Consider the following 26,822-nt stretch of genomic DNA (forward strand, 5'->3'; position numbering starts at 1 on the left):
AGCCAACCGGCCGCCCCATTATGAAATTTTTTATGCTCACGCCTTCTTATGTGGTTATTTTCAGTCTCCTGAGATTGTCAGGTTTAATATGTGGCTCCTTTTCCGTCCACAGGGTTGTGGCACATATAAATGAAGTCCATTCTGTTTTTGAAAACATGACCCCTTGTTGCCAGGCTGCTTTTTGTCATCCTGAAGTCCTTGAGACATGGCAACAGTCTGCTCGTGAATTGGAGAAATCTCAGTGGGCAAACTGGTTGTAAATTCAGAGCTATGGAAGACCCAGGATGGCCGCTTGGTTCTCCCCAGCTTCCTGGTAAATCCCATCTTCTGGTTCTTGCATTCAGTCACCAGCTATGCTATTGCTGACTCAAACTAAATAAATATTGGTGGGGAGACTTCTATAAAATTGTGAAAGCTGTTTGCCACCAATCTGACCTTGCAGGTTCATAATCTTGGAGAAACTTTTTGTTTCCAGATGCCTCAAACCTTCCTCTGGACCATTTGAGTACCTGCAAATGGACTTCATTCGACTGCCACCTAGTACGGGTTAGCAATATGTTCTTGTTATTGTATGTAGGTTTTCTGGATCAGTTGAAGCCTTCCCTTGCCTCAAGGCTGACACTCTCACAGTGGCAAAGGAACTGTTGGAAAGTGTGTTTCCCACTTGGGATATACCCTCCACAATATCTAGCTACTGAAGCACCCTCTTCATTGGGACAATCATGAGGTTTAACTAAAACCATGCAGACTTCTTGGAATTACCACTGTCTCTTATCACCCTCAATTATCAGACAAAGTTGAAAGAACTAATGGGATTATCAAACCCAAAATCTCTAAACTCACTGAAACCTTGCTGACTTCACAAAATTCATATTTTAAAATTTAAAATTCAGCGATTCATGAATTGGGGAACATCCAGTCTAGCAGATAGAATGGAACTCTGAAATGCTATACAAGCCAAGAGATTTACAAGCTGAAGGGAACAGAAACAAGTTACACTAGGCAAAAAAGTGGATTGGTTATTATAAGGTTACTTTTGAAACCAGAGGCCAGACAAGTCCGGGGCTCTTGCTGCCTGCGCCGCTCCGCCAATAGACCGACACAGGAGTTGGGTCATAGAATTAAGTGTTTATTATCAGAGCACCGGTGGTCTGAGAAGGCAGCGGGTTAACACCTACAAAAACTGCCTTAACATTCTCAGACCAGCCTGGGATATTTCAGGGAAAATCTGGGCATTCCTTCAGGGGCCACATTGTGTTCCAGAGGTCTGCTTGGAGTCTTCCCGCAGGTGATGTGGCTCTCCAATGTGGTCATCAACCCAGGAGTGGTGATGACAGTAACCTGGAAAGAATGCCAGGCCATAGAGATTGTGATCAGTGGGCAAGGGGTATTGTGATCATCAGCAAGGGGTACTGTAATCATAAGCCAGCACAAGTTTCAGCGTAATTATCTAAAGCAAGAAACTGGACAGGGGACATTCCAAGCTCAAACTGCAAGGAGGGGGTTTTTCCATTGTTAAGCTCTAGGGCGGAGAGAGGCGAGGCCAGGGACATTGCAAGGCCTCTTTTGTGGGAGTCCCAACTGGGCCCTGTTTCACTTTCCTTATAGGAGATGGACGGGAGATGTTTATCAGGCAGAATATCTAACTAATGCTGACCAGGAAATTCCTGATTGATTTAAAAATTTAATTCCTGGGAGAGCCAAAACTAAATTAAGTGTCCGTGACATGGGGCTTAGCATTAGCAACTCCATTGTGGGCCTATTGTCTTTAATAAGTCAAGAATTTCCTGATCAGCATTAGTTAGGTAATCTGCCTGAATAACCCCCGCCACCCCCTGTAAGATTTAAAACATCTACTCAGTTGAATTTCGTTCGTTATTAATAGGAGAAAAGGCTGGAGGTGTGGGGAGGTCAAGTTTTTGTCGTTGTGGCGAATTAACCCCTGGTCGTTCGCAAAAGGTGAAGGCATTCACAGACTGTACAAAGGATGTTTTTATTAAAGTTAGGGCAGAGAGAGAAGGCCCATGGCAGTGTCCAAAGATGATGGCTACCTCAAGTAGCAAGGAGAGAAACACCTGTGAGGTTGTGCCGGCAGAGTCCAGAGACTGAGAGTGGACCGCTGCACCTAATTTCAGGTTAGCTTTTGCTTATATAGGAAAGGGGGAGTCAATCAGGCAGATCTGAGCGCTGACATCCTTTCTGGGGTCTCGTCTGTTTGAAGATAATATTATCTCCGGACTCTGGACTCGAACTTGGCCATTGAGGCCTGGGATTATGCACCACCAATAAAAACTGCAAGAAGTTGTAGATTGGATTCCGGTGTCGGTGAGGATTAAGAAATTGCTCTTTCCCATGTTAGGATATTGTTAATTAATGAGGTATGGGTTTACTTGAGAAAGGGAACAAACAGTTCTTCAGTTAATCAGTGAAGGGAGAAACAAAGAGAAAACAGCTGAATATCAGAATGGATCAAACTGCAAACAAACTAGGTTTAATTACGGGTGACTAGATAGCAAGCTATGCGGTGGGTCAAACTGCAAACTAGCTAAGTCTAACTGCGTTACTGATTCCCTGAATTTCACCCTTACAGTTTTATGTGCCTGTGGCTGGGAATGAAAAAGCACCCCAGCTTGTGGTGAGGATGGGGAACAAGTCGTCCTGGAAACAAGTATCCCTTCGGATCTCTTTCCTCTCATTGAAGGGGGCCCCAGGGAGTAATGAATGACCCCTTCAGCTGCTTCCAGCCAGAACCTTATCAGCTGGTCTCTATTTTGACCTCTGGCTTTGGATCCTAGACTTCGCTGGGGATAGGGAAGACCCAAGAGCAGTAGGGTGCTGGGACCCAGGCAAAGGAACCTTGCCTTCACAGAAAAATCCTGCATAGCAGGAAGTCAGACCGTTGGCCTGAAGCCAAAAATAGATCCTGGTGGTAACAATTCTGGTTTGCCTATCCATGTAAGGTCATAACTCACAGCACCTCCTCGTGACGTGTACCACTTCCCCTTTCTACACACATATATATCTATCCCCATTACAATAAAAATTTGAGGCTTGATCGGAATTCTGTCTTGCCTCCATTTCTTCGCACCTCCTATTTTCTCTTTTCAGGGTGTCTCTCTTCGGTCTCTGTTGAATGCCCCGCTGGTCGGGGCAGTAGGGCACACACAAATTGGGAGGGAAGTGGGGAAACAGGCCAAGGATGATAGAGCTCTGGGACTCCAATGGGTATCAGAGAGTGGAGGGCAGGCGTCCAGCGGGAGAGGTGGGGACGAGCGCCGGGTGGTCCAGGGGCTGGCCATCACTGCACTGGAACCGGGGAGGAGTCGAGACGTTGACCCTCCAAGGTTCCTAGAGAGTCTGCCGAGGCCCCGGGCGCCAACGCGCGTGCGCGACCGGGTCGGGAGTTAAGACAGGCGCGAGGCCGGCGGTTGCGGCCGGAGGATCCACTGTCGGTGCTGCGGGAGTCGGTGAGTAGCCCAAACGGAGACGGCGGGCGTCGGGGGCCGGTGTGCTGGCGCGGGGTTGCGGGAGTGCGGCGGGGGCGGCCAGCCCTGCCGGGAGTGGCGTGGCGGTGAGGCCCGGCCTGGAGGCTGCGCCGGGGGCGGCTGCGCTGGCCCGGGATCGCCTCCCCGCCGCCGTGAGGGCGGGTCTGGGAGCGCTTCTCCGCCTGGGGCGCCCGGGGGAGGGAGTTGGGAGTAATGGTTCCCTGCCTTTCGTTTTTCTCCCAATTATGCAAACAAAGCGTACTCATTACGGCCGATTAGGTGACGGGGGTGTGTAAGGAAAGTAAAAGTAACTGCAATCCGCAAATGTTTCCATCAGGAATCTTCCTGTCATTTTAAAATTTGTGCATAATTATGCAAACTCAATTTTTATTATGAAGCGGGATCATATTGTTGCTTTTGAAAACTTGTGATAAAACAATACTGTGATGAAATACGCATAACATTTTCCATATGATACATAAAAATGTACTATTTTAACCATTTTAGAGTGTATAACTCTAGCATTAACTACATTTATACCATTGCTGTTTGAAAATTATATTTAATAATTTTAATTTGCAGAATGCATTTGGTCATACATTGGTTAATTTTGGTGCTAGCCTTAGGAAACCACTACGACATTTTTGCAAGTATAATTAAAAGAAAACATTTTGTTTGCAGTTAATTTCCCATAGTACACAGTACATGAGGCTGTACATGTTCAACAAACAACGTTTGTGGAGAAAATAGGAAAATCTTATTTATTACGGTGCTTGTCTGGTTTCAAAATGAAAGAGGAGTATGTAAAATGGAGTTTTTAAAAAATAAGGTGCATCTCTAACCTAAAGCCGCTGTACCGTCTTCTGACTTGCACAGGCCTAAGAAATCAAAAATAGTCTCCTTCCTAAGTTAAAAGTGGTAGCCAGGAAAGATCACCATTCGGTTTCAAACCATTTGTAGTTCAAAAGTGACGACTCATTCCTACTAGTTGGTTATTTTGCAAGGAAATGACGAGTGGTTTTAGCCAAGTTTTGATGAAGGGTTTTAGGGAACTTCCATCTGGTATAGACACGTGGGTATCTGCATATTCTGGGACTGACCAGTGAAGCTGCTCTTGCTGTTACGTTAATGCTGAAGAAAGGCAGACAAATTCTGGTTAAATAAGTAATCCTAACTTAAGCTGAAAGGATGGGAATGTTTTGAAGATAAACCTCACTATGTGCTTAAAAAGGGAACTGACAAAAGCATCCAAAATACTGTGTTGCACCATTAAGTTTTCTGTGGCTCCTGATCCCCAGGGGGTGTTAGTGTATCAGCTTTCTGTGATGTCAGAGAGTTGCTTGAGAGTGAAAATGAAGAAAGCATAGTGAACATAACTCTATCCTGCAGGCTCCAGAGTTTTTATATCACACACTCGGAAAGAGCTCCTTCATGGTGACGCGCTCTATCGGACTGAATTTTTGAGCTTACACTTTCCCTCCCTGATCTTAGACCTCTTCTTCTCCTCCTTCCTTGTTTTGTTTACTACATACACAGCGCCTGTCATGGTCTGACATACTGTGTATTTTATTTCATTGTCTTCCCATAAGGTCCTCCAGGCAGTGCGTTTTGTGTGCTGTATTCACTGCTGTGACTTTAGTGCCTGGGACATAGTAGTTGTTCTCACACACCTGTTATATTAATGAAAGAATGAATCCCAATTGGAGGAGATAAGAATTGACTGTATTTAGTGTCCTTGATTGCTGAGTTAATCCTAAATCGTGAAGATGGAAATAAATCAGAAAAAAAGGATAACAGCTGAAACGTTTTCAATTTCAAACCTTTTTATTTTGAATAAGTATAGACATAGGGAGGGTTTCAGAACTGTACAGAGTTCCCTTATACTCTATAGCCAGTTTGCCTAAAGTTAGTACCTTGCATAACTATAGTACAGTCATCAAATCTAAGAAATTTACAGTGGTACAACGTGATTGATTAAACTTCTGAGGTTAATCCGAGTTCGTCAGTTTCTGTCTAATGACCTTTTGTGTTCCAGGATCCAATGTAGAATTCTTCATTTCCTTTAGTTGTCGTGTCTCCTTACCTCCTTCAATCTGTGGCAGTGCCTCACTCAGGCTTTTCCTGTTTTTCGTGACATCGATACTTCTGAAGTATTTCGTAGTAGTGTTTTTAGAATGACCGTCAATATGGTTTTGTTATGTTTTCTTCTGCTTGATTGAGGATAATGCCGTTCTGTCTTATTACTGGTGATACTGATCTTGATCCCATGGTGCCTGCCAGGTTTCACCACTGTAACGATACTTACTGTCTTTCCCTTGTAATTAGTAAGTATTTGGGGGACTATACTTTGAGATTTTGCATAGAAATATCCTGTTTCTCCTTAACTTTCACCCACCAATTCCTTGATGGATCTTGCCTGCAGCAGTTATTAAATGGTGACTTTCATTTCTGTGGTTCTTTCTCCATTCATTAACTGGAATTGTTTGTGAGGAAGAGTTGTGCCTTCTCCCTGTTTTGTTTTTTTATTATATCTCTGTGTGAGTTGTATGTGTCATTTATTCTTTGGCCTATAATGCAGTGCTGCTGTTGTTTATTCTGTTTCTTACATCATTGTAGCTTTGGGCATTGGGAGCTCTCTGCGGTTGGCTCCTGCTTGCTCTTGAAGTGCCCCCATATTGATTGTGTGTCTCCCTGACACTCTGGCACCGCAGAATACTCATCTTGTATCTTCTCTCCCCAGCGCTGGCAACCACTTCTCCAAAGACCCCTGGTTCTGTTTACTGCAAGATGGTATTTAGAAGCCAAGTTTTGGGCACTGAGTTTGAGATTATTTCTTAATTGAGATATTTGTGTAAGTATTATTTTAACATTTAAAATATGTACTGGAAGCAGTCTTTCTTGTTTGCTTATTATCAGTGTGTAAAATAAACCTATGTACCCTCACACTGGTAGGACAAACCAGAGAATAAGGGACTATTTAATGGGGACTTGAAAAGGAAAGCAAACAATAAAATGACATTGCATATGAATTGAAGAAGCAAAATAACAAACAGAAGAAAGTGTCCCTGGAAAATGGCCAGTGGACTGCTTGGGATTTTCCCTGGTCTTCTCAAAGTCATTTTCATTGTGGAATGAGAATGGGTTAAGGTATGAAGGTCTGGGAGAAGAGGTGTGACCCAGCTGAGGTTTCCAGGGCCCCAGGGCTCATGTCTGTGGTAGAATGTTAACAAGTTGATGAATGAAGCTTTTCTTCCGTCCTCAAAGCTAGTTGGGACACGGAGGACCCTGCTGCATTAGGATACCTGAGTTGAACTGGGCAGGTTCCGCTCACTGGCTCCCACCTCTTTCCTGTGCTCTGAGTCTTTCATTCTGAGTTTGAAAGGGCCAGGAGGTTTTTAGGTTTACCCATGTTCATGGTGGCAGAGGCTGGGCTCGCCCTTTCTTTGAAGACCTGCCATCCTTGGTTGTAGTCCCAGGCAGTCACCCTCATTTTCCTGTTTGTCAGTCTTCTCACCTCTTTCCAAATGCTTCACTGACCTCTTTGGACATTTCTGACAGCTGCTTCAGAATACAACAGCCTGGAGGCTTATTTTTGGTGAAAATTTCACTGTGGGCCCCAAATTCCTGAGACAGGTCATTGTCATGTATATTTCCTGTGGGTGCAATATTCAAAATACTTCTCTGACCCCGAATTCATTGTCTTTAGCCTGAGTGCCAGATTTCTCTTCACCCTCGGCAGCACTCTAGTTCTTTTTTTTTTTTTTTAACTTTTTATTTTTTAAGTGTGTTTTTGCAGGACCCATCAGCTCCAAGTCAAGTAGGAGTTGTTTCAATCTAGTTGTGGAGGGCGCAGCTCACAGTGGCCCATGTGGGGATCGAACCGGCAACCTTGTTGTAAGAGCACCGCGCTCTAACCAACTGAGCTAACCCTCTGGTTCTTTTCATACTTCAGTTTTCTTCCTTTTCTCCAGTCCGTTCTGGGGGTTTGGCTGGGTAGTCACTGTCTCTCTTTCTGACTGTCAGCCTCCTCGGAGCAGTATTTCTGCTCTCTTTGTGCCGCTGGAGCTCAGCGATGCGTGAGCCTGCCCCTCTGCTCCTGAAGCACCCTTTCCTCTTCCGCCTTCTTTTGTTGTGTCTTCAAGTCTTTTTCATAGGCCTGCAGTTATTTACTTGATCACTTCTTTCATTTTCCTTTTGCTTTCTCTGAACAGTTCCTCTTACCCCCTTTCCCCCTTTTTTTAGAGCAAGTCTTCATTGCTCTGCTGAACTTCATCAGCCCCCACAACGCGCCTGACCGGTAAGGTAGTTCTTTACCTGACTCGTCCTCCCCTGGCGCAGGGCTGGAGTTTCTTCTTGTAGCTGGATGGTGGCATGCTTTCTGGTGGGAGCCTTCTTCCCGTCTCAGTGTCAGTCACCTCATCTCTGTGGGTCCTGCCCGCACCTGCTGAGTCCCTGAGTCGTGGAAAAGGTATTGTTTTATAACACATGGAGGAGAGGCTGGCTCTTGTTTTAATATGGCTGAAGGTAATGGTTTCTTTAAATTTGCTTAACACTGTTAGGGGCTGGAGGGGACCGTAGTTTCCGGGGAGCCAACCATCATCTGTAACTGGTTGCACAGAGGAATGGGGCCACTTTGCTATACGAGTAGGTGGCAGGGCCTGCTGGCCATCTCACACGTCTTTGTAGATTTGTGTTGTTTAACACCCTCTTTTCTGGTTTATTTTTTGATTCATTTTTTATTGCGGTCGCATGGGTTGGTAACATTCTGTTTCTGGTGTGTGACATTATAAATTGACCACTGTATGCACTACATCGTGCTCACCACCGTACGTCTAAGTTCCGCTGTCACCATACAGTTGACCGCTTCCTCTCTGGTCACCACCAGTCTGTTGTCTGCCTATAGAAGTTTGTTCTTTTTTCTTTTCCAGGTTGAGTTTGGGAGCAGCATTTCCTTCTTTTTATTCTTTATCTCACTTCTCAGTTTTTTCTTACGTTGTTCTCTTTGTTCAACCAGCCTTCTCTGATTGGGTTGCTGACTAGATGCCAAAACAGAACTAAGATCACCTGTTGTGTTTCCCCAGTTGCTTCAGCTGTAGGCACCATTTGCACCCACGTTCCCTTCAAGGACATGCTGCCTCTTTTGTTGGGTGCCCACCTCTTTATAGTCCTGGGAGCTGATACTCAGTTGCTTTGGTTTCTAAGCAGAATTACCGCTTTGCTGATTATAAAAGTGGTGCATAATAATTCAGGGAGCATAAGTAAATTCGCAGGGAAAGTTCTCTCATCCCACCTGGCAGAGGAGATAATGCTGAAAACACTTTGGTGGCAAGGTTTAGGATGTTTTTCGTGCACATGCAAACTGTGCTTTATTTTTATTTTGTTTTACGACATGAGTGAGTTCATAATTATAATTTCTAAAGCTTGCTTTTTAATTTACTTTTTACTTGAGGAAATTGGGAAATGATAAAAAAACAAAGAGGAAAATAATAGGCAGGCATATTTCCAACACCGAGGGTTAACCACTTCTAAGATTTTGGTGTATTTGCATTCATCGTTTTCTGTGTGCACTTAGAAAAAAAAAAAAAAAGGAGAGACCTAGGATATAAATGTTGTGTTAAAAAATCAAATGGCTCCAAATAAAGTGAAATCTCCTTTAACTACTATTCCCTACCCTTGCCCTCACAATCCAGAAGAGTTTTTGTGAATCCTTCCAGGCCGTTTTAAATTCCTTTGAGAACTTGTCTGTGCCTCACACACATACACACTTACATACACATATACATGATTTTAGGGTTTTTTCCTGCAGTGTTTTCTAGGATGTGCTTTGTAACTTAGCGTGTGTTTTTGTTGTTGTTAGAGGCAGTCGAGCGCAGTCTCTTGTCTCTGGCGTAGCAGCATAAGAGGGGCCCGGAGCGGGGAACATTTCCATGGAAGGGGTTGCAGAGCCGGCTCAGCCTGTGCTGGGCTTATGCCTCGGAAGGGACTCTGGCTCCCTGGTCAGGCTTCGTGTAGAGCCCTTTGTTGTGCTGGAGTGCCTATGGCAGTGGTGCTCAGGCCCACTCCTGCTTTGTGTATTTCAGCCCTTGATGGAGTAGGTGGGGAGGGAGACATGAGCAGGAGGAGGAGGAATGAGGAGGCCTCCACAGGTAACCTGGTGGCGCCATCAACCTCCTATTACAAACCCACAGAAGTGCGGAGCCAGAGCAAAGACCTGGGCTGGTGCAAACACACTAGGATGAAGGAGACGTGCAGAAGGAGGAGAAAGCAGGAGCAGGGGAGGAGGAGGATAACGCAATCTATGGATTATAGGGCCAGGGACCCAGAGATGGGGGGCTGCACCCACTCTCGAGTCAGTGCACTGCTGCTCGGCGTGTACTCGCTTTGCAGATAAACTGTGCTGTCTGCTGCTTGCTTGACTCCTGTCTCTTGGCTGAATTCTTTCTTTCAAGAAGACAAGAAGCAAGGAAAATCATCCTTTCCAGTGACACCCCCACTGGCAGGGGCTTGAGCTTCTCTACTGCAGCATGAAATGTGGCGTTTGTAGCCACCCCACCGGTACCCCCATGGCTGTGAAGTGGGGGACCAGGGGATTGCAAGGGGCTGAATCTGGTGTGCTCTTTCTCTTCTCTCTTGCTGTAAGTGAACGCTGGACCACTTGAGCCTGGTGTGTCTGTTTTATGTTCTCAACAACTTAATATCGTGCTCTGGTCTCTTCTGCAGGTGGTAGTTACCTGCTTTTTAACCTTGGCCGTACACCCAGGGAACAGGGCAGCAGTTATGTTGATGCTTAAGGGTCTAGTACGATCTTTTTAACTGTTGGGTGGTATTTCATCCTATAAAGTGCTACGTTTTATTTAGCTATATTGATGGGCAAGTAAGTTATTTCTGATGTTGTATTATTACAAAGAGGGCTCTAGGGAGCACCTGTGTAAATGTCTGTATACCTGTGCAAGTGTTTTTCCTGGGAGATTCCTACGAGTGAAATTCCTGGGGCCTAAGTAATGTGACTTTTTAGTTTTACCACAGACTTTCAAACTACCCTTCCTGGTGGCTGTATAAATTTACACTTCTAGGAGTATCAGTGGTTTGTGTTTGTTTGTTTTTTTGTGTGTTTTTTTTGGCACAAGAGGTTTTTAAATACTGATGTAGTCATATATCACTCTTATCCTTTTGTTTTCTAAAAAAATCCTTGCTTATTCCAGGGTTCGTTTTCTCTCTCTCTCTCTCTCTCTCTTTGAAGTTAAATCTTCAACTATAATTCATTTTGCATGTGATCTTTTAATTTTTTATTGGCCTAGCCAGTTGTCCCTACACAAGTCATTGAATTACCTATTCTTGTAATTGATTTATCCACTGTCTTGTAATGCTACCTCTGTCACATGCCAGATCTGTACATGTATATAAGTTTTTCAGGATTCTGTACTGTTCTTTTTATCTATTTGTGTATTCCTTCAATAATACACACTATTTTAATTACGGTACTTTTATAATAAGCCATATTATCTGGTAAAACAAATCTTTAAAAAGTTGTCTTGGGTATTGCCGTCCTTTTACTCATTTGTGTGAATTGTAGAATATGCTTACTCTAGAATATCTGAAGAAAAATTATTTTGAGGTTTTTTTGGGATTTTATAGACTTTTCATGTTAATTTAGAAACAGTTGACATCTTGAAAAGATTAGTCTTCCCATACTTAAGACTTATTCAGATCTATTTTGTCTTGTGGCAGTTTACTGTTAAGGTCTTGTATATTTTTTATTAGCTTATTTCCGGATATTTTATGGTTTTTGTTGGCTGCTGTTGTGTTGATTCTCTGTCTAATTGGTCATTGCTGGTGTATTGGAAAGTTATTGATTAAATATTATATATTCAGCCCACTTAATGACCTTCCATGTTCTAACAGTTTTTTGGTTGATTCTCTTAGATTTTTTTAGATGGATGTTCAGATCATTCATGAGTAGTATTAGCTTTGCCCCTTTCTTTTCTAACAGTTTTCTGTGTATCTCTTTTTTCTTGTTTAATTGCATTGGCTAGGATTCCATTATCTGATTGTTCCTGGTTTTAACTGAAGGCTATTAATGTCTTTCCTATTTAGTGTTACATTTGCTGTAAATTTCTCTTGGTTTTTCCCCATCTCAGGTGGAAGAGTTTCCCTTTATTCCTGGATTGCTAAGAATGTGTACCAAAAGGAGATAAAGCTATAACTTTAGTAGACCTTTCTTTTTAACTTGAAGAGAATACCAGTATGTGAAGAACTGTATACTAATCAATTTGAAGTCCTTGGTGAACACAGGTTGTTTCCTCCTTTCGACCATTATGAACAGTGGTGCTATGAACATTTGTTTACAAGTTTTTTGTGGATACCTATTTTCATTCTCTTGGATAAAGAATTGCAAGTAGTAACTGTATGTTTAACTTATTGAAGAATTGGCAGACTGTTTTACAAAGTGGCTGCCCCAATTTACATTCCCATCAGCACATTAGGGGTCCAGTATCCCTTCAATCTTACCAACACATTACTTTTCTGACTTTTTGATTCTAGCCAGTCTAGTGGGTATGAAGTGGTATCTCACTGTGGTCTCGATCTGCTTTTCCCTGATGTCTCATGTTGAGTATCCTGTGTATTTGTCAGCCATTTTTATATATTTTTTTGAGAAATGTCTATTCAGATGCCTTGTTCAATTTTAATTGTTATTTGTCTATTATTGAATTGTAAGAGTTCTTTATATGTTCTAGATAAAAGTCCCTTACGAGATTTTTATTTTGCAAATATTTTTTCCCAGTCTGTGGGTTATCTTTTCAGTTTCTTTGTATGTCCTTTGAAGTATAAGAGTTTTACATTTTGATGAAGTCCCATTTATCTATGTGTTTCTTTTTTTACATGTGCTTTTGATGTGCATTTGGTAGATTGCATTGCCTACTCCAGTGTCATAAAGTATTACACCTGTGTTTTCTGGTAAGAATTTTATAGCTTTAGCTCTTACATTTAGGTCTTTGATCCATTTTGTGTTAATTTTTGTACATTGCTTTATGTAGGGATCCAACTTCATTCTTTTTTATGTAAACATACCATTGTCCCAGCACCATTTGTTGAAAAGATTGTTCTTCCTGCTTTGAGTGCTGGCACTCTTTGGCACCCTTGTCAAAAATAAATTGACCTATTTCTTAATAAAATTGGGAAAAAATAAATTGATCATAGATATATTTAGACTTGTTTTTGGACTCTTAATTCTGTTTCAGTGTTCTATGTGCCCATCCTTAGGCCAGCACCACACTGTCTTGATGACTGCTGCTTTATAAAGTAAGTTTTGAAATTAGTAGTGTGAGTCTTTTCAGTTATTCTTATTCAAGATTGTGTTGGCTATGGTGGGTCTCTTTCTACAAACAAGCCAGTTGGGACTCTGATAGGGATTGCGTTGAATATATAGATAAATGTGGGGAGTATCGTCATCTTAATATTTTGTCTTTTGAGGCATGAACACAGAATGCATTTCCATTTATTTAAATCTTTACTTTTTAACACAATGTTTTGTAGTTTTGAGGGTGTTAGTTTCGTTCTTTTTGTTAAATTCATTCCTATGTATTTTATTCTTCATGTGAATATAAATGGAATTGTTTTCTTCATTGGTTTGTTTATTTTACTATGTAGAAATACCATCGATTTTTGCATATTGATCTTAAATCCTTTAATCTTACTAAACTCTTATTCATTCTAATAGCTTTTAGTGGAAGTCTTAGGATTTTCTGTGTACAGAGCATGTCATTTGTGAATAGAGATTGTTTCACTTCTTCCTTTCCAGTATGGATGCCTTTTATTTTTCTTGCCTAATTGCCTTGGTTAGAACTTCTGTGCAGTGTTAAATAGAAAACTTGAGAGTGGATTTCCTTAAGGTCTTGTTCCTACCCTTTGGGTGAAAGTATTTGGTCTTTAACTATGAAGTCTGAAGTTAGCTGTAGGTTTTTATAGATGCTTTCTATGAGATTGAGAAGTTCCTTTCTATTCCTAGTGAGTACTTTTATCATGAAAAGTTTGGATTTTGTCAAATGCTTTTTCTGCACCTATGGACATCATCATGTGATACTTGTTTTTTCATTCTATTGATATGTTAAACTAATCTTGCATGCCTAGGATAAATCTCACTCAGTCATGGGGTGTAATTCTAAGATGTGGCTGGATTCAGTTTGCTAGTATTTTGTTGAGAATTTTTGCCTTTATATTCATAGGAGATACTGATCTATGGGGTTTTTGTATCAAGGTAATGCTGGCCTCATAGAGTAAATTGGGAGATGTTCCCCTCTGTTCTGTTTTTCTGAAGAGTTTGTGAAGAATTGGAATTACTTTTTCTTTAAATATTTGGTAGAATTCAGCAGTGAAGCCATTTGGGCCTTAGCTTTCCTTTATGGGTAGTGTTTGATTAACAGTTCAATCTCTTTACTTGTCTATTCAAATTGTGTGTTTCTTGAGTCAATTTCATCAGTTTGTGTTTTATGGTAGCTTGTTAGTTTCATCTAAATATTTAATTTATGGGCAAAAATAATTCTTTTTATTTCTGTAAAGCCAGTAATATGTTCCCTATTTCATTTCTCATTTATGTAATTTGAGCCTTCTCTTTTTTCTTTGTAAGTCTGGCTAAAGGTTCATTATTTTGTTGATCTTTTCAATGAACCAACTTTTGATTTCATTGATTTTTTTCCTCTGTTGTTTTTCAAATCTCTGTTTCATTGATTTCCACTCTATTCTTTATTATTTCTTTCCCTCTGCTTGCTTTAGGTTTAGTTAGTTCTTTTTCCAGCGTTTTTAGGTGGAAGGTTAGGTAATTGATTTGAGATCTTTATCTGTCATCTATCCGTCTATCCGTCTGTCTGTCTGTCTGTCTGTCTGTCTGTCTATCTATCTATCTATCTATCTATCTATCTAAAGTCCTGTACATATTTTACTGTATGTAACGATCTAGCCCTGGTCGGCTTGATACTGGTGGCCACCACTGTGCAAATGCTCACGTGCCTTCCTCTCATACATCCAAAGGTGATCCAAAATCACAGGACCAAGCAGCACTGTCGTTCTCACGTCCCTTCTGAACAGTGATATTGGTTATTTCAGTCTCTTGCCAGTGACGTCTGATGTCCCAGCTAATGGCGTTGTCCACTGCAGTGCCGAAAAGATACTACCAAGGTCCCAGCAGCGACACGGCTAATGTAGGCTTGGTTTGCACTGTGCTGCGCAGACTCTGAACAGGAGTGATGCCTCCAGGCAGGTGGTATGCCGTGCATCCAGCTCAGGCCCAGGCTTCCAGGGAGCGAGGACGCCTTCCAATGGTGAAGCAGGAAGAGGGTGAAGGCTACGCTTCAGTGCAGGCTGCCAGGCCGCAGACACTCAACCGTCCTGGCCAGGAGCTGTTCCGTCAGCTCTTCAGACAGCTTCGCTACCATGAGTCTTCTGGGCCCCTGGAGACCTTGAGCCGGCTCCGGGAGCTCTGCCGCTGGTGGCTGAGGCCTGACGCTCTCTCCAAGGCCCAGATGCTGGAGCTGCTGGTGCTGGAGCAGTTCCTGAGCATCCTGCCTGCAGAGCTCCGGACCTGGGTGCAGCTGCATCACCCTGAGAGTGGCGGGGAGGCTGCGGCCCTGCTAGAAGAGCTGCAGAGAGACGTCTGTGGGACACCGTGGAGGGTGAGTGTGAGCAAGTGTGCAGTGCCCAGTGAGCCAGCTTATCTGGGGGTGGGGTTGGCCTCTAAACCTTCAGCACTGAGGAATGCAGGGCAAATCTTCCCCTCTCATTCCCATGGCACCTGAGCAGCTGAGAACTGGACCGTAAGCCAAGCCCTTCTCACTTTCCCAGAGGTCTGTCAGCTCCAGGAAGAGGGTCAGGAAGTATCCAAAAATAATAGTAACAGTGGTTTTGGACACAGTGACTTAGAGTACGCAGAGTCCATTTCCACGTTTTATCTCATTGGACCTGATGTTGACCTGTGTAATGGGGGTGCTGGCTCTGGCTTTTAAGGGGACTCTTGGCTTCTGCGTACCTGTGAAGACCTAGGAGAGCAGGCTGCGGGTACCATTTTGTTGAGGAAACGTTCTGTGCGCGGCTGAGATTTCACCGCCTCAGTGTGCTTGCCCACACTGCTGATTGTCCCTTTCAAAGCCTCAGTTTAATGGAAAGAAAACGCCAAACTGGTCTGACAATGAGAATTCATTCAGTATGTATTTGAGTACCTTCCTTGCGCCCAGCCCTGGCCTTGGCACAGGGAAAGAGAGCTGCCACCCCCAGTGCCAGCAGTAGAGCAGCGGGTCAGTTCAAATATACTCTGCTGCCCCTTCTGCCTCACAGTCGGGCTTCTCAGCATTTCCTGTATCTTTGGAGCTTTTTTAAAAAGTGCATTTATCATTTTTGTAGGCTTCTTTAAAATGGTTATTTCTACAAAAACAGGTGTAATTCTATATATGTGCTTCGTGCATAAATAAAAGTTACTTTTAAGATTTCTGAAACATATATGACACACTTCTCCCCCAAATTTAATATAAAATTAAATCAATCAAATAACACATCCGAACATGGTTTACCAGCAGTAAATGGCAACACATCAATACAAGGTATGACTATTACAAAAGAAAACCTCTTTGCTCAATGTTGGGTACTAGTTTTAAAACTCCGAAAGAGTATTTATCATTTTAACAAAACCATGAGATCAAAAGGATCTAAAAATGATTATTAAAGCAAATAAGGTATACAGCAGGTACAAAATTGTGGCTTGGTTATAGTCAACTCATTCAGAGCTAAATATAAAGTTTAGAAATCCATAAAAACATTGCCATGTGAGCAGAAAGGGCCTGCCTGGTTGAAAGCTAGTTCAAAATTAGAAAACAAAAAACAGGGGCTGGGAGAAAGCCTCTCAAATTCTGAAAAATGAGCAGAAATGCTGAAAATGCGTATAAAGTTAGAGAATCACCCTTTGGTTCATCAAAATTACCAAAATGTGAGAAAGCCGGGCCTGAGAAAGTTTGTCCTCAAACCCATCTGGCTGTGCTTGCATATTCTTATTGTTCTTTATTCTCCCTTTGGTAGGGCTTGGGAGGAACAGCAGATAAATTACTGTGATAAGTTTATCATCTGTAGTGTGTGGCTCGGCATCCGATGTCTCATGGCTTCAGCCTAAGTTGCATCCATATTAGTGTAGAGAACGTCTTGGCCACAGGACCAGAAAATGTGAAGTTCATTGGCTGTAGCTTTCTGTACTCACTTCTCCATCAGGGATAGCCTTGCCTCAGACGCCAGAACTATTCGAAGGCCTAGGCCAAAGGCCACCTCATTCTGCTTGGGTGGGCACTGCTGTTTTTTTGCACCTGAGACTTTTTCTTGTGTGGTTCCGTGGCGGACCCTGACAGTTAGCATTGCTCTCTGGTGGTGGTGCTATTTCAGTCAGGTTTACAGGCTGGGAGCTGGTCCTGGCTCTTTGGGGTCACTTTGCACATCAGAGCCTAGAGCAGTGTCCTATACTTGGTAGACATATCTGTCTGCGTCTCCGCTGTGAATCATTATCAGTTTTAACTCTCGGGGATGAATTTCTTCTTTCATTTCTAAGTTCCAGGCCAGGGGTGAGGGCTGAGGGCTGGTGGGGAGGGTGTCACTGCTACACTGAGGCTGACAGCAGTGCCGTTACTGACTTGCCAGGTACTTTCTGATGTCGAGTTGGACTCTGGCTCCACCTGTCACCCCATGGCCCACCATAGAGCCCAGGGAGGCTGAGGGGTAAGGGGGTCCTCCCTGGATTTTCTCCTCCTCTGTTCCCCTCTGCCTGAAGGTAATAAAGGGCCTGGTCACCCTTCCCTGGCCTCTGCCCTGCAGAGATTGGCCACGTGGCCCCCTCTCTGAGTTTGCTTTCTGATTCCCATGGGGATCCTCTCACATTTTCTTGCCAGGACCCAGCCCCTGCCCAGAGCCCAGACGTGCATTGGATGGGTACAGAAGCCCTGCGAGACGCGCAGATATGGCCCTCAGCGTCACCTCTCGGGAGTGGCTCTGCTTTGGGGGACAACCTGGAGCCTCCCTCTGAAGCAGGAGAGCCTGACCTCCTGGCGGGGCAATCCGGTACTCGCCAGCTGGCTCTAAGACACCAGCCTTATGCCACACGTCCCCAAGTTCCTCGAGTGTCATCTTTTCACCATCTGTCCTCTCACGAGAATCCCTTTCTCTCCTGGTCCTTAGCTCTGTGTCCTTTCTACCCCTTCTGTGACCCATGTCTGCCTGGCTCCTCCTGTTGTACTCCCCCACTTCTCACTCCCGGCCTCTAGTGACCCTGGGGAAATGTGAAACGGGTGTTTAATAACAGTCCATACCTGCTCACGGGCCCAGGAGTCCTAGGTGGGGGAGGAGTGGACTTCTCAGTGGGTGCCGAGAAGTTAGACTGCCGTCTTCATAGTTCTTTCTTCTTCAGATCCTCCTGCTGCCCAGGTGCCTGACCTTCCCCAAAGAGTGGGGTGCCCAGCAGACCAGGTGACAGCCCAGCCTCAGGTGAGCCACAGGACCTTCAGTCCTTTGTGAGGTCCTGCTGTTGCTGCCCAGGGGAGTAGCTGCAGTTCCGCCTTGTCCTGGGTCTCTCTGTTCAGTGCCCTCACATCCAGAGGCCCCTGTCCCAGAGACCAGGTTAGCCCCCTTGAGCCCAGAGCTCTTCTGCTGGGTGATGGTCTTCTTTGTCACCCTTACGAGGTCCATCCTGTACTCATGCGGAGTCAACCCCATTCCCCTGCCTCCTCCTAAAAGCTGAGAGCTGTGGACTGGCTTTAAGGTGTAGGGCTGTGTTTTTTTAGGAGGCTCTGACTTTCAAGGACGTGGAGGTGACATTCTCTCAGGATGAGTGGGGATGGCTGACCCCTGCTCAGAGGAACGTATACAGGGATGTGATGCTGGAGAACTATGGGAACCTGGCTTCTCTGGGTAAGGCATCCCCGTCCCCAAGCTTCTTCCCACCTTTCCTCCTGCCTGATTAGTTTTCATACGGTGCATATGAGGGCCTGACCTGGCTTTAGATCCCGGCTCTGTAACTGCTACCCACGTCACTTAATTTATCACCTCAGATTCCTCTCGCAAAACGAGTATAATAATTCCTGTCATGCTGGGTTATTGTGAACATGAAACGTCTTATGTATCAAGTTCCTAAACCATTTAGGCACCCACAAATGTTGGCTGGTTTCCACCTCCAGGGAATCCTAGGGATCCTTCGGCTGTGGCTTCTTGCAGCTTCTCTTGTCTCTGCTTGAGCCTGTTAGAAATGGCTGTCTGGGCCTCCACCTGAACTTCCTCCATCCCTACCAGAAGCGTAGGCCTGAGAGGGTCCTGGAGAGGAGTGCTGTATGATTTATCTGCCTGCCCGTCCCATCCCATCCTCTTCTCTTCTCTTCTGCAGTGGGGCCGTTCACCAAACCTGTTCTGATCTCCTGGTTGGAGACACGGGAGCCTTGGGGCCTGAATGTCCAGGAAGCTCAGCCCCAGGAGAATCCAGGTGCTGCCCCTGCAGGTGAGTTCCCGAGACTCTACCAGGTCCTGCTTCTCCAGCATCATTCTGCTCTTAAGGTCTTTTACACCAAATAAATCATGGGGAACTTACTCCACTGTTTGCTAGAAGGAAGATCCTTACCAGTGTTGCCAAGGAGTGCTGGTCCCCGGGCTTCTCGTGCATTTCTGGCCCTGCCCCTTCCCCAGAATCCCTCTCAGTAACAGTTCTTGCCCACTGGAGGGCTTCACCGTTCCTCCTTTTCCGTTCACTGATGCTCCTCAGCTCTGTGTGTACTCTCCTTGAGTCCCTAATGTCCGCGTCTTGCTCCCAGGAGCCCTCATTCTACTCCTGCTCCTTGTCTTTGCGTGGCCCTTCCCCCTGTGGTAGGCTTGAGCTCCGGTCCTTTGAGCCAGCTCCCCTTGGAGCCCTCGGCTCTTGGGGACCTTCCGATCGTGCTCTTTCTTGTGCCATGGTTCTTGTCCCGTCTCTTGCTCCTTACCACTCCCCTCTCAACCCTTTTTCTTTTTTAACTGGGTGTGATTTCTGCATGTGTCTAGCTGTTGTGCTCATCTTGCTTCTCCTCCCTTCCCTGTCATCTGGGATACGCTGACGTGTTCTGCCTTATCCTTCCCTGCAATTTTGTAAAGGTATTTAGTCAGGCAAAAGCCTTTCCCCCCAAGTTCATGGCACTTTTTTGTCCCTTGGTGCTTTTGGCAATTCCAAGTATGGGAAAAGAGTACATTCTGTTGTGTTTTATTTTTTGTCAGGAGGTGAGCTCCAGATTGAAACAAACAAGTTCATCTTAAAACATGAATCTTTGGAAGAAGCAGAAACCTTAACTGTGCCGTCAGGAAGTCAGGTGATGAGTGTTTCTGAAGAGACAGGGCTCAGAGAACCTTTTGAACAGAAGAGCAGGTTACAGGAGCAATGTGAAAACCCCGTGCAAGTGAGCGTTAAGAAAGAAGAGACTAGTTTCAGTCACGGGACCGGAAAAGAACCTGAAGAATCAGAAGGCAGTAATAGTCTTAACCTAAAACATGTTCCATGTTTGAGAGTTCCCAGAAGAAAGCGATCCCTTAAGCATGGTTATGGCCGACACTTCAGAGGCAATTCATACCACTACGACTACAAAGAATGCACAAAGGGGCTCAGACGCATGATGGGCGGGTTCAGCCTGCAGCAGAGAATTCATGCCGGCCTCAAAGGGGCCGCAAAGGATGCACACGGGAAGGACTTCAGCCTTAGTGCTCATCACCAACATGGGCAGAACCTTCACCCACTGGGGACATCATACAAGTGCAGTGACTGTGGGAGGACCTTCAGCCATAGCTCCCATCTTGCATATCATCAGAGACTTCACACTCAAGAGAAACCGTTTAAATGCAGGGTGTGTGGGAAAGCCTTCAGGTGGAGCTCAAACCGGGCGCGGCATGAGAAAATCCACACTGGATTGAAACCATACAAATGCGGTTTATGCGACAAAGCTTTCCAGCGCATGTTTGCCTACCGTCTGCACCAGGAAACCCACGCTAACCAGAAATGTCTTGAATCTAATCAGTGTGAGGAAGCTCTCGCCCACGGCTCAGGGTTTGAGCATCAATTGCAAGCCCAGAGTGGGGAGGAGCTCTTTGACTGCAGCCAGTGTAGGAAATCCTTCCACTGTAAGTCGTATGTTCTTCAGCATCAGAGGATCCACACCCAGGAGAAACCCTATAAATGTACCAAGTGTAGGAAAACCTTTAGGTGGAGGTCAAACTTTTCTCGTCATATGCGAATGCACCAGGAAGAAAAGTTCTACAGTCAAGACACGTGTAGAGAAGACTTCAAGGAGACCTCCAAGTGCAGTCAGCCCCAGAGACCCACCCCCATTGTGGAGAAAGCTTTCCTGTGTCAGCAGTGTGGCAAAGCTTTTATGGGAAAGAAATCTCTCATGAATCATCAGAGAATTCACACAGGCGAGAGCGAGAAACGATACCGATGTAGCGAATGTGCGAAAGAGTTTATCCACAGGTCAGCCTTTATTGTGCATAAGAAGCAGCACGCCATGAAAAGAAAACCTGAGGCTGGGCCCTCTTTTAGTCAGGACAGAGTGTTCCCAGCCCCTCAGAGCAGTCACACTGCAGAGGAACCCTTCAAATGCAGCCAGTGTGGCAAAGCCTTCCGTAACCACTCGTTTCTCCTCATACACCAGCGAGTTCACACCAGAGAGAAGCCTTATAAGTGCAGGGACTGTGGGAAAGCTTTCAGGTGGAGTTCTAACCTCTCGCGACATCAGAGGGGTCACTCTTTGGAAAAACGGTACGAGTACCACGAGAGGAGAAACCCTCCTTTGGAAAAACGGTACGAGTACCACGAGAGTAGAAACCCTCCAATTCTGCAGCCACAGATCCTCACTGGTGAGAAACCTTTTTGGTGCCAAGAATGCGGGAAAACCTTTACACGTAAAAGAAGTCTTTTAGATCATAAGGGAATACACAGTGGAGAGAAGCGCTATAAATGTAACCTGTGTGAAAAATCTTATGATAGAAATTACCGCCTTGTGAATCATCAAAGAATCCACACTAAAGAGAGACCTTTTAAATGTGAGTGGTGCGGAAAAGATTTCATCGGGAGACATACCCTCTGCATCCATCAGAGAAAACACACAAGGATAACACAGTCTGAAAGCAGCCTGGCCGAGTCTTCCTCACAGGACACAGGGGTGAGTTCACAGGAATTAAAACCAAGTGGGGAGAAGCCCCTTGAAGCTTGTGAGGAAGCTTGTGAGCAGAGTGCCAGGCTCACTGGACCCCAGGACATACCCATGAAGAAAAAGGGCCACAGATGTAGTACGTGTGGGAAAGCTTTCAGTAAGACCTCACAGCTCCTTAGCCATAAGAGATTTCATACTCGAGAGAGGCCCTTCAAATGCAAGCAGTGTGGGAAGACCTTCCGGTGGAGTTCAAATCTGGCCCGGCATATGAAAAAGCATATTGGTGATTAGCTTGGGGCCTGACAGTGGGAGGGGAGGGATTCCTGGCTACCCTGCTAGAGAACCCTTAATTGTGGGCAGTGCAGGGAAAACCTTCCCAAGGGGCCCAACCATTTCTGTTTTGGAAGCTAGTCACAGAGAATCTTGAAAATTCAAAAACTCAGGGTGTCCCCTATCCTACCCACTGGGAAATGAGATCTTTGGGGACCTTCTGGAGACTCAGGCCCCCCAGGGGTGGCCTTGGTACAATGACCTGGAGCGCTCCCAGCCAGGTCGTCTTCCGTAACTCTGGAGAGAGAGATCATTGTCTTTCTGGTTTGACAGAATGTCTGGCATGGTGGGCTATGGCTGCTGGGCAGGGGCCACTTGGTTCCTCAGTTTCCCTCTGCGTCTGACCTGTTATGGTACCTGTTCTCTTTGACCTTAGTCAGCAGCAGCGGCAGCAGGAACTGGCTCTGGTCTCCCCAGATGCCTCCTGGGCAGTTCTGCTGCAGCTTCAGCCTTCACACCTGCCTCGGGATATCTGCTGTGGCCGTAGAGTTGTCTCAGTGGCCAGTGGAGGAGAGCAAGGTACTGGGCTCGATCGCATGGAGGACGGAGCGTTCCCAGTGCCCCACCCACAGGTGATGCACAGGTGGGCAGCAGCGGTCCATCGGTTAAACAGAAACGTGCTGAGCTCCTCCCACGTGCCAGGCACTGTTGTTTTTGCAAGAGACCCAGCAGTGACCAGAACAGACAGACAAAGCTGCCATCTTGGATCTTTACGGACAATAAACGTGAGATACATACAGTATTTTGAATGGTGATGTGTGTTGTGGACAAAATAATTCAGAGAAGAGTGAGAGGGAGTGCTGGGTTGGGAGGTGGGTTGCGACTTCAAATGGGCTGATCACCAAGGGCCTCAACTGAGAAGGTGAAGTTGGAGCAGAGACTTGAAGGAAGTCAGCGAGGGAGCCCTGTAGGTCTCTAGAACCAGGCGCAGGAGGCGGAGTCTCGTCTGGTGTCCTCAGGGAAGGACAAGGAGATCCCGGGGCTCGAGTGGAGTAAGCCAGCTGGAAGAGAGGGGCCTCGGGAGGTGGGGGGGCCACGTGTGAGCATCAGGGGTCCTCACAGGCTGAGGCTGCCTCAAAGGCAGGCAGGGAGCTTTTGGACAGTTTGAGTTGAGTGATGGGGTCTGAATCTGAATTACATTTGACAAGGGTTAACCTCAGACCCAAGGACTCAGTAAAATAATAAAGCTGAAAAATTGTGTGCAGTTATCCCTGTTGCCAGTTTCCATGTGTCTGAGTATCGTATGGGACCGCCAGCTAGCTCTCCGCAGGCGTAAGCAGTTGCTGTGCTACATCGCTAACCTCTGCACACTCTGTGCTCTCCCCCTTCACCTGCAGTGCCACACCCCTATCCCTGCTGGCCCAGGTCCTCACTCGTCAAGGCCCAGCTTTCCTGGACCCTCGTCCCTCTAAGCCCACTCCCTGGTGCCTGTATCTTGCTGTGTTAGGTGTTATCTGGGTTCCCAAAGTTTTGCCCACGATTGCAGCCAGACTGGGCACTCTGGAGGCCAGGGTTGGGCACTTGTTTGTCTGTTGGAGAGATTTTTCACAAAGTCGTCTCTGTTAAGGAATTTGTTCAGCTACCGTGTTTCCCTGAAAATAAGACCTAGCCGGACCATCAGCTTTAATGCGTCTTTTGGAGCAAAAATTAATATAAGACTGGGTATTATATTGTGTTAGATAAGACCTGGTCTTATATTATAGTAAAATAAGACCGGGTCTTACGTTAATTTTTGCTCCAAAAGATGCATTAGCGCTGATGGTCTGGCTAGATCCCATTTTCGGGGAAACACGGTATGTCAGGATTGGAGTTTTTTGAAGGGGTCCTTGAATGAAATGTTGAATGGAGGCAGCCCCAAGTGCACTCCTGCTAATTAGGAGCCCAGCTGTGCATGGTTCCGAGCCATATGGCGCCAGTTGACAGTTTCTGACTGCCCCAGCCACCAGTTCTCATCTTGTACCCCATCTGGCCTGGGAAGCACACCCCTGTTTCCAACCCGGCCCTGCCTTCTCTCCCTTCCTAGGAGCAGCTAAAGTTGCTGCTGGGGAGAGCGGATGGGCTGGGGCTGTGCGGGCAGGAGTGGGGATCAGAAGGCCTTTCATTCAGTCAGCTGCTCGGTGTGGTCGGCCCTACCCTGCTGACTAGACTGTCAGCCCAGACACAGGCATGTGCAGAGGAGAAAGCAGAGGAAATGGAAATTAATATAGACCATCTTGCACTCAGCAAGTTGGCACTTTTTTAAAAAGCCCTAGTGTGGGTAAGTGTGTGGAACAGTGGGAACTCACTGCCGTGGGAGTGGCAATTGCGACAATGATTGTGCCAAGCAATTTGCAAAATCTTGTAAAGTTGTGTGTATTCTACCACCCTGTTATTCTGTGATTGCTTCTCTAACCTCTGAGTAAACCCCAGAATAACTCCACATGAAGACAGAGATGTGTAAAAGACTGTTCATTGCAATACTATTTGTTGTGGTATTGTTAGCAGGATGGGGAAAAGCCTAAATGTCCATCAGCAGAAGAACAGATGAACAAGTGGGTTGTTTTTGGTACTTTGGGAACTGACTATAAAAGAGCTAGCGTATCTTTTATACGTAAATCAAAAGTGATGCTGAGAAAGTTGCAGGAGACACATACCGTATACCGTACATGTAAAGTTAAACATACTGTGTATCTGTGGGTACATTATTTAAACCGATTTGTGTTTCACTTCTTGTGTAAAATGAGCAAGTAGTGCTGACCTCACAGTGTTATTGGGGGTGGGGGGCTGGTTAGTGAAATACTGTATGTAAAGGTTAGAATAGTGGCTGGCATGTAAGCGTTGTTGGCATATAATAAATAGTGTTGTCATCGTTTTGCGCAATAATATATTTTCTGTGGGTTCAAATTATATGAAGTCAGAGTATAAAGTCATGTATTGGGATATGTGAAAGTCATGCTCTGCCTTCCCAGGGCAGGAGTTGCTGATGGAATCAGGGAATGTGCCTGGAGGCTTCAGTTGTGTTTTATTACTTTTCTAAAATTGGTGTAGATGGGTCAGCATGTTGAATTTAACCAAGATAGTGTGGTGGGTTCTTCTTTTAACTGCTTAAAATACTTACAAATAAAAACATTTTTAAGCATGGGCTCTGCCATCTTCCGATTTTTTAGAAAACCTGGCTCTGCCATTTATATGATGTTACTTAGAATGAGTCAATCTCTCCAGCTTTCAGGTTCCTCACCTGCAAAAACCCAGAGCAACACAAATGGCTCTTAGTAAAGGAACGGTTAATCAGGTTTGATACATGTACATGGAATACCATGCAACAGTTAAAGACGATGAGGCTGTTTCCCCATGTTGACACGTGACCTCCAAGAAGTGCAGCTTGTAAGAAATGACGAGCTCTGTTTCCTTGAGTTCCCCCTTGCCTAACAATAACAAGTAAAGCCAGAGGCTGTGGACTCATAAGTTTAATGGAGACATGGGATCCGTGGACGGAGATGTTTGGTCATCCATTCCGTTTTTTTAGGTAGGTGAGGAAAGGTCGTAAATGTTTGCCTACCAACTACCACAGCTTTTAAGTTGATGCTAACTAACCCTGCTAAGAAAAACAAAGAGGTTTTGTATCAGCCAGGTTCTTGTCAGGGACCAGAAACCACATTATTTTAACAAAAAAATTATATAGACTTGTTTATTAGTTATGTCTAAGTAAAAAGGCAAAAAGAAAATGCAAAGGTGTGGAGGTAGTAACCTCGAGAAGCAGCTACCGCTGCAGGACTGGGTGAGCTGTAATACGAATCTGACCCCATTTTTGATGTTTGATCACTGATTCACATTCAAGTGCTGTCCCTCCCCATTTTGCCTCACACCTGGTTAGGGTTTCCAGGCAGGAATTCCCGCCCGTTCTCAGGAATGTTTTTCGCTTTCCTGTTCCCGAATCCCGAGAAAAGTTGGTTGGGAAATTGGGAAAATCGGCTCCTTGAACCGAGGTGGTTGGTAGTATCAGCTGTCACTTTGTGGAAATGATGCATCGTGGAGAACAGAAAATAATTTATCTCAGGATTCAGGAACGGTAAAGCGAAAAAATTCCTGAGAATGGGTGGGAATTCCTGCCTGGAAACCCTACACCCGGTCAAGCTGATAAGAAAGTCTAGTCACTCGTTCTCAGCTCGGGACGGGGAGTTGACGCAAACCTGGGTTTTTTGTTGCACTGGCACCCTCACCCCTAACCACAACACAACCCAGAGCCACTCCACCCCCCTTTTAGTCAAGACAGATCAACTGGTTTGGGTGCCTGTCCTCGTTATGTGAATAAGAAATTTTTCACAACCCCTATGCATGCGATGTCATTAGTCCTGACTTCTGACCCAGTTTGGGGTGGTGGTATAGCATTGCTCCCACCTCTACAGGGCTAGCTACGAAGCAGGGACGAAGAGAAGTGTGTGGAATTGGAATTGTTTAAAGGTAAGACATTAGAAGAGAGCCCCTGAAGTTGAACTCAGACCTATGAGGAGAACACTGCTGGGCTGGGCCAGTGTCCGACCTCAGGAAGGGAAGCTGGCTTCAACCGCTACCAGAAGGAGTTGCCCCTGGTGGGGTGAAGTGGCGCTGGGAACAGGAAGCAATGTCCACACAATACAACAGGAAGGAACAAGGCCCCCTCGTCCTCGTATGAAGATTCTCCAGAGAAACAGTCAATAGGTTGTGTGTGTGTGTGTGTGTAGAGAAAGAGTAAGGAATTGGCTCATGATTATAGAGGCTGGCAAGTCCATAATCTGCAGGGTGGGCCCGCAGGCGGGAGACCCAGGAGAGCCCAAAGGCTGGCTGCTGTACAGCCAGGAAGAGCCGATGT

The 26,822-nt window shown here is 45.4% G+C and overlaps 1 protein-coding gene across 9 annotated transcripts in view; it reads left to right on the top strand.

Moving 5' to 3' along the window:
* ZNF445 (zinc finger protein 445) overlaps positions 1-25,115 on the top strand; it is a 35,041-nt gene extending 9,926 nt beyond the window's left edge. Inside the window, exons 2-10 of one of the 9 annotated variants that reach the window (XM_074312526.1) lie at positions 113-313; positions 476-546; positions 1,886-3,467; positions 14,586-15,151; positions 17,399-17,567; positions 17,914-17,990; positions 18,287-18,413; positions 18,883-18,993; positions 19,740-25,115. In XM_074312526.1, coding sequence (XP_074168627.1) covers positions 14,726-15,151; positions 17,399-17,567; positions 17,914-17,990; positions 18,287-18,413; positions 18,883-18,993; positions 19,740-21,955 — 3,126 coding nt within the window. In that variant the 5' untranslated portion in view covers positions 113-313; positions 476-546; positions 1,886-3,467; positions 14,586-14,725 and the 3' untranslated portion in view covers positions 21,956-25,115. Of the gene's footprint in view, positions 1-112; positions 3,468-6,225; positions 6,337-14,585; positions 15,152-17,150; positions 17,281-17,398; positions 17,568-17,913; positions 17,991-18,286; positions 18,414-18,882; positions 18,994-19,739 lie in introns of those variants that run through there. The other 8 variants (XM_074312529.1, XM_074312527.1, XM_074312525.1 and 5 more) reach the window with 8 other exon arrangements.
* The last annotated feature ends 1,707 nt before the right edge of the window (positions 25,116-26,822 follow it).

This window comes from Rhinolophus sinicus, linkage group LG10 (genome assembly GCF_036562045.2).
Source record: "Rhinolophus sinicus isolate RSC01 linkage group LG10, ASM3656204v1, whole genome shotgun sequence".
In the NCBI taxonomy this organism is placed as follows: Eukaryota; Metazoa; Chordata; class Mammalia; order Chiroptera; family Rhinolophidae; genus Rhinolophus; species Rhinolophus sinicus.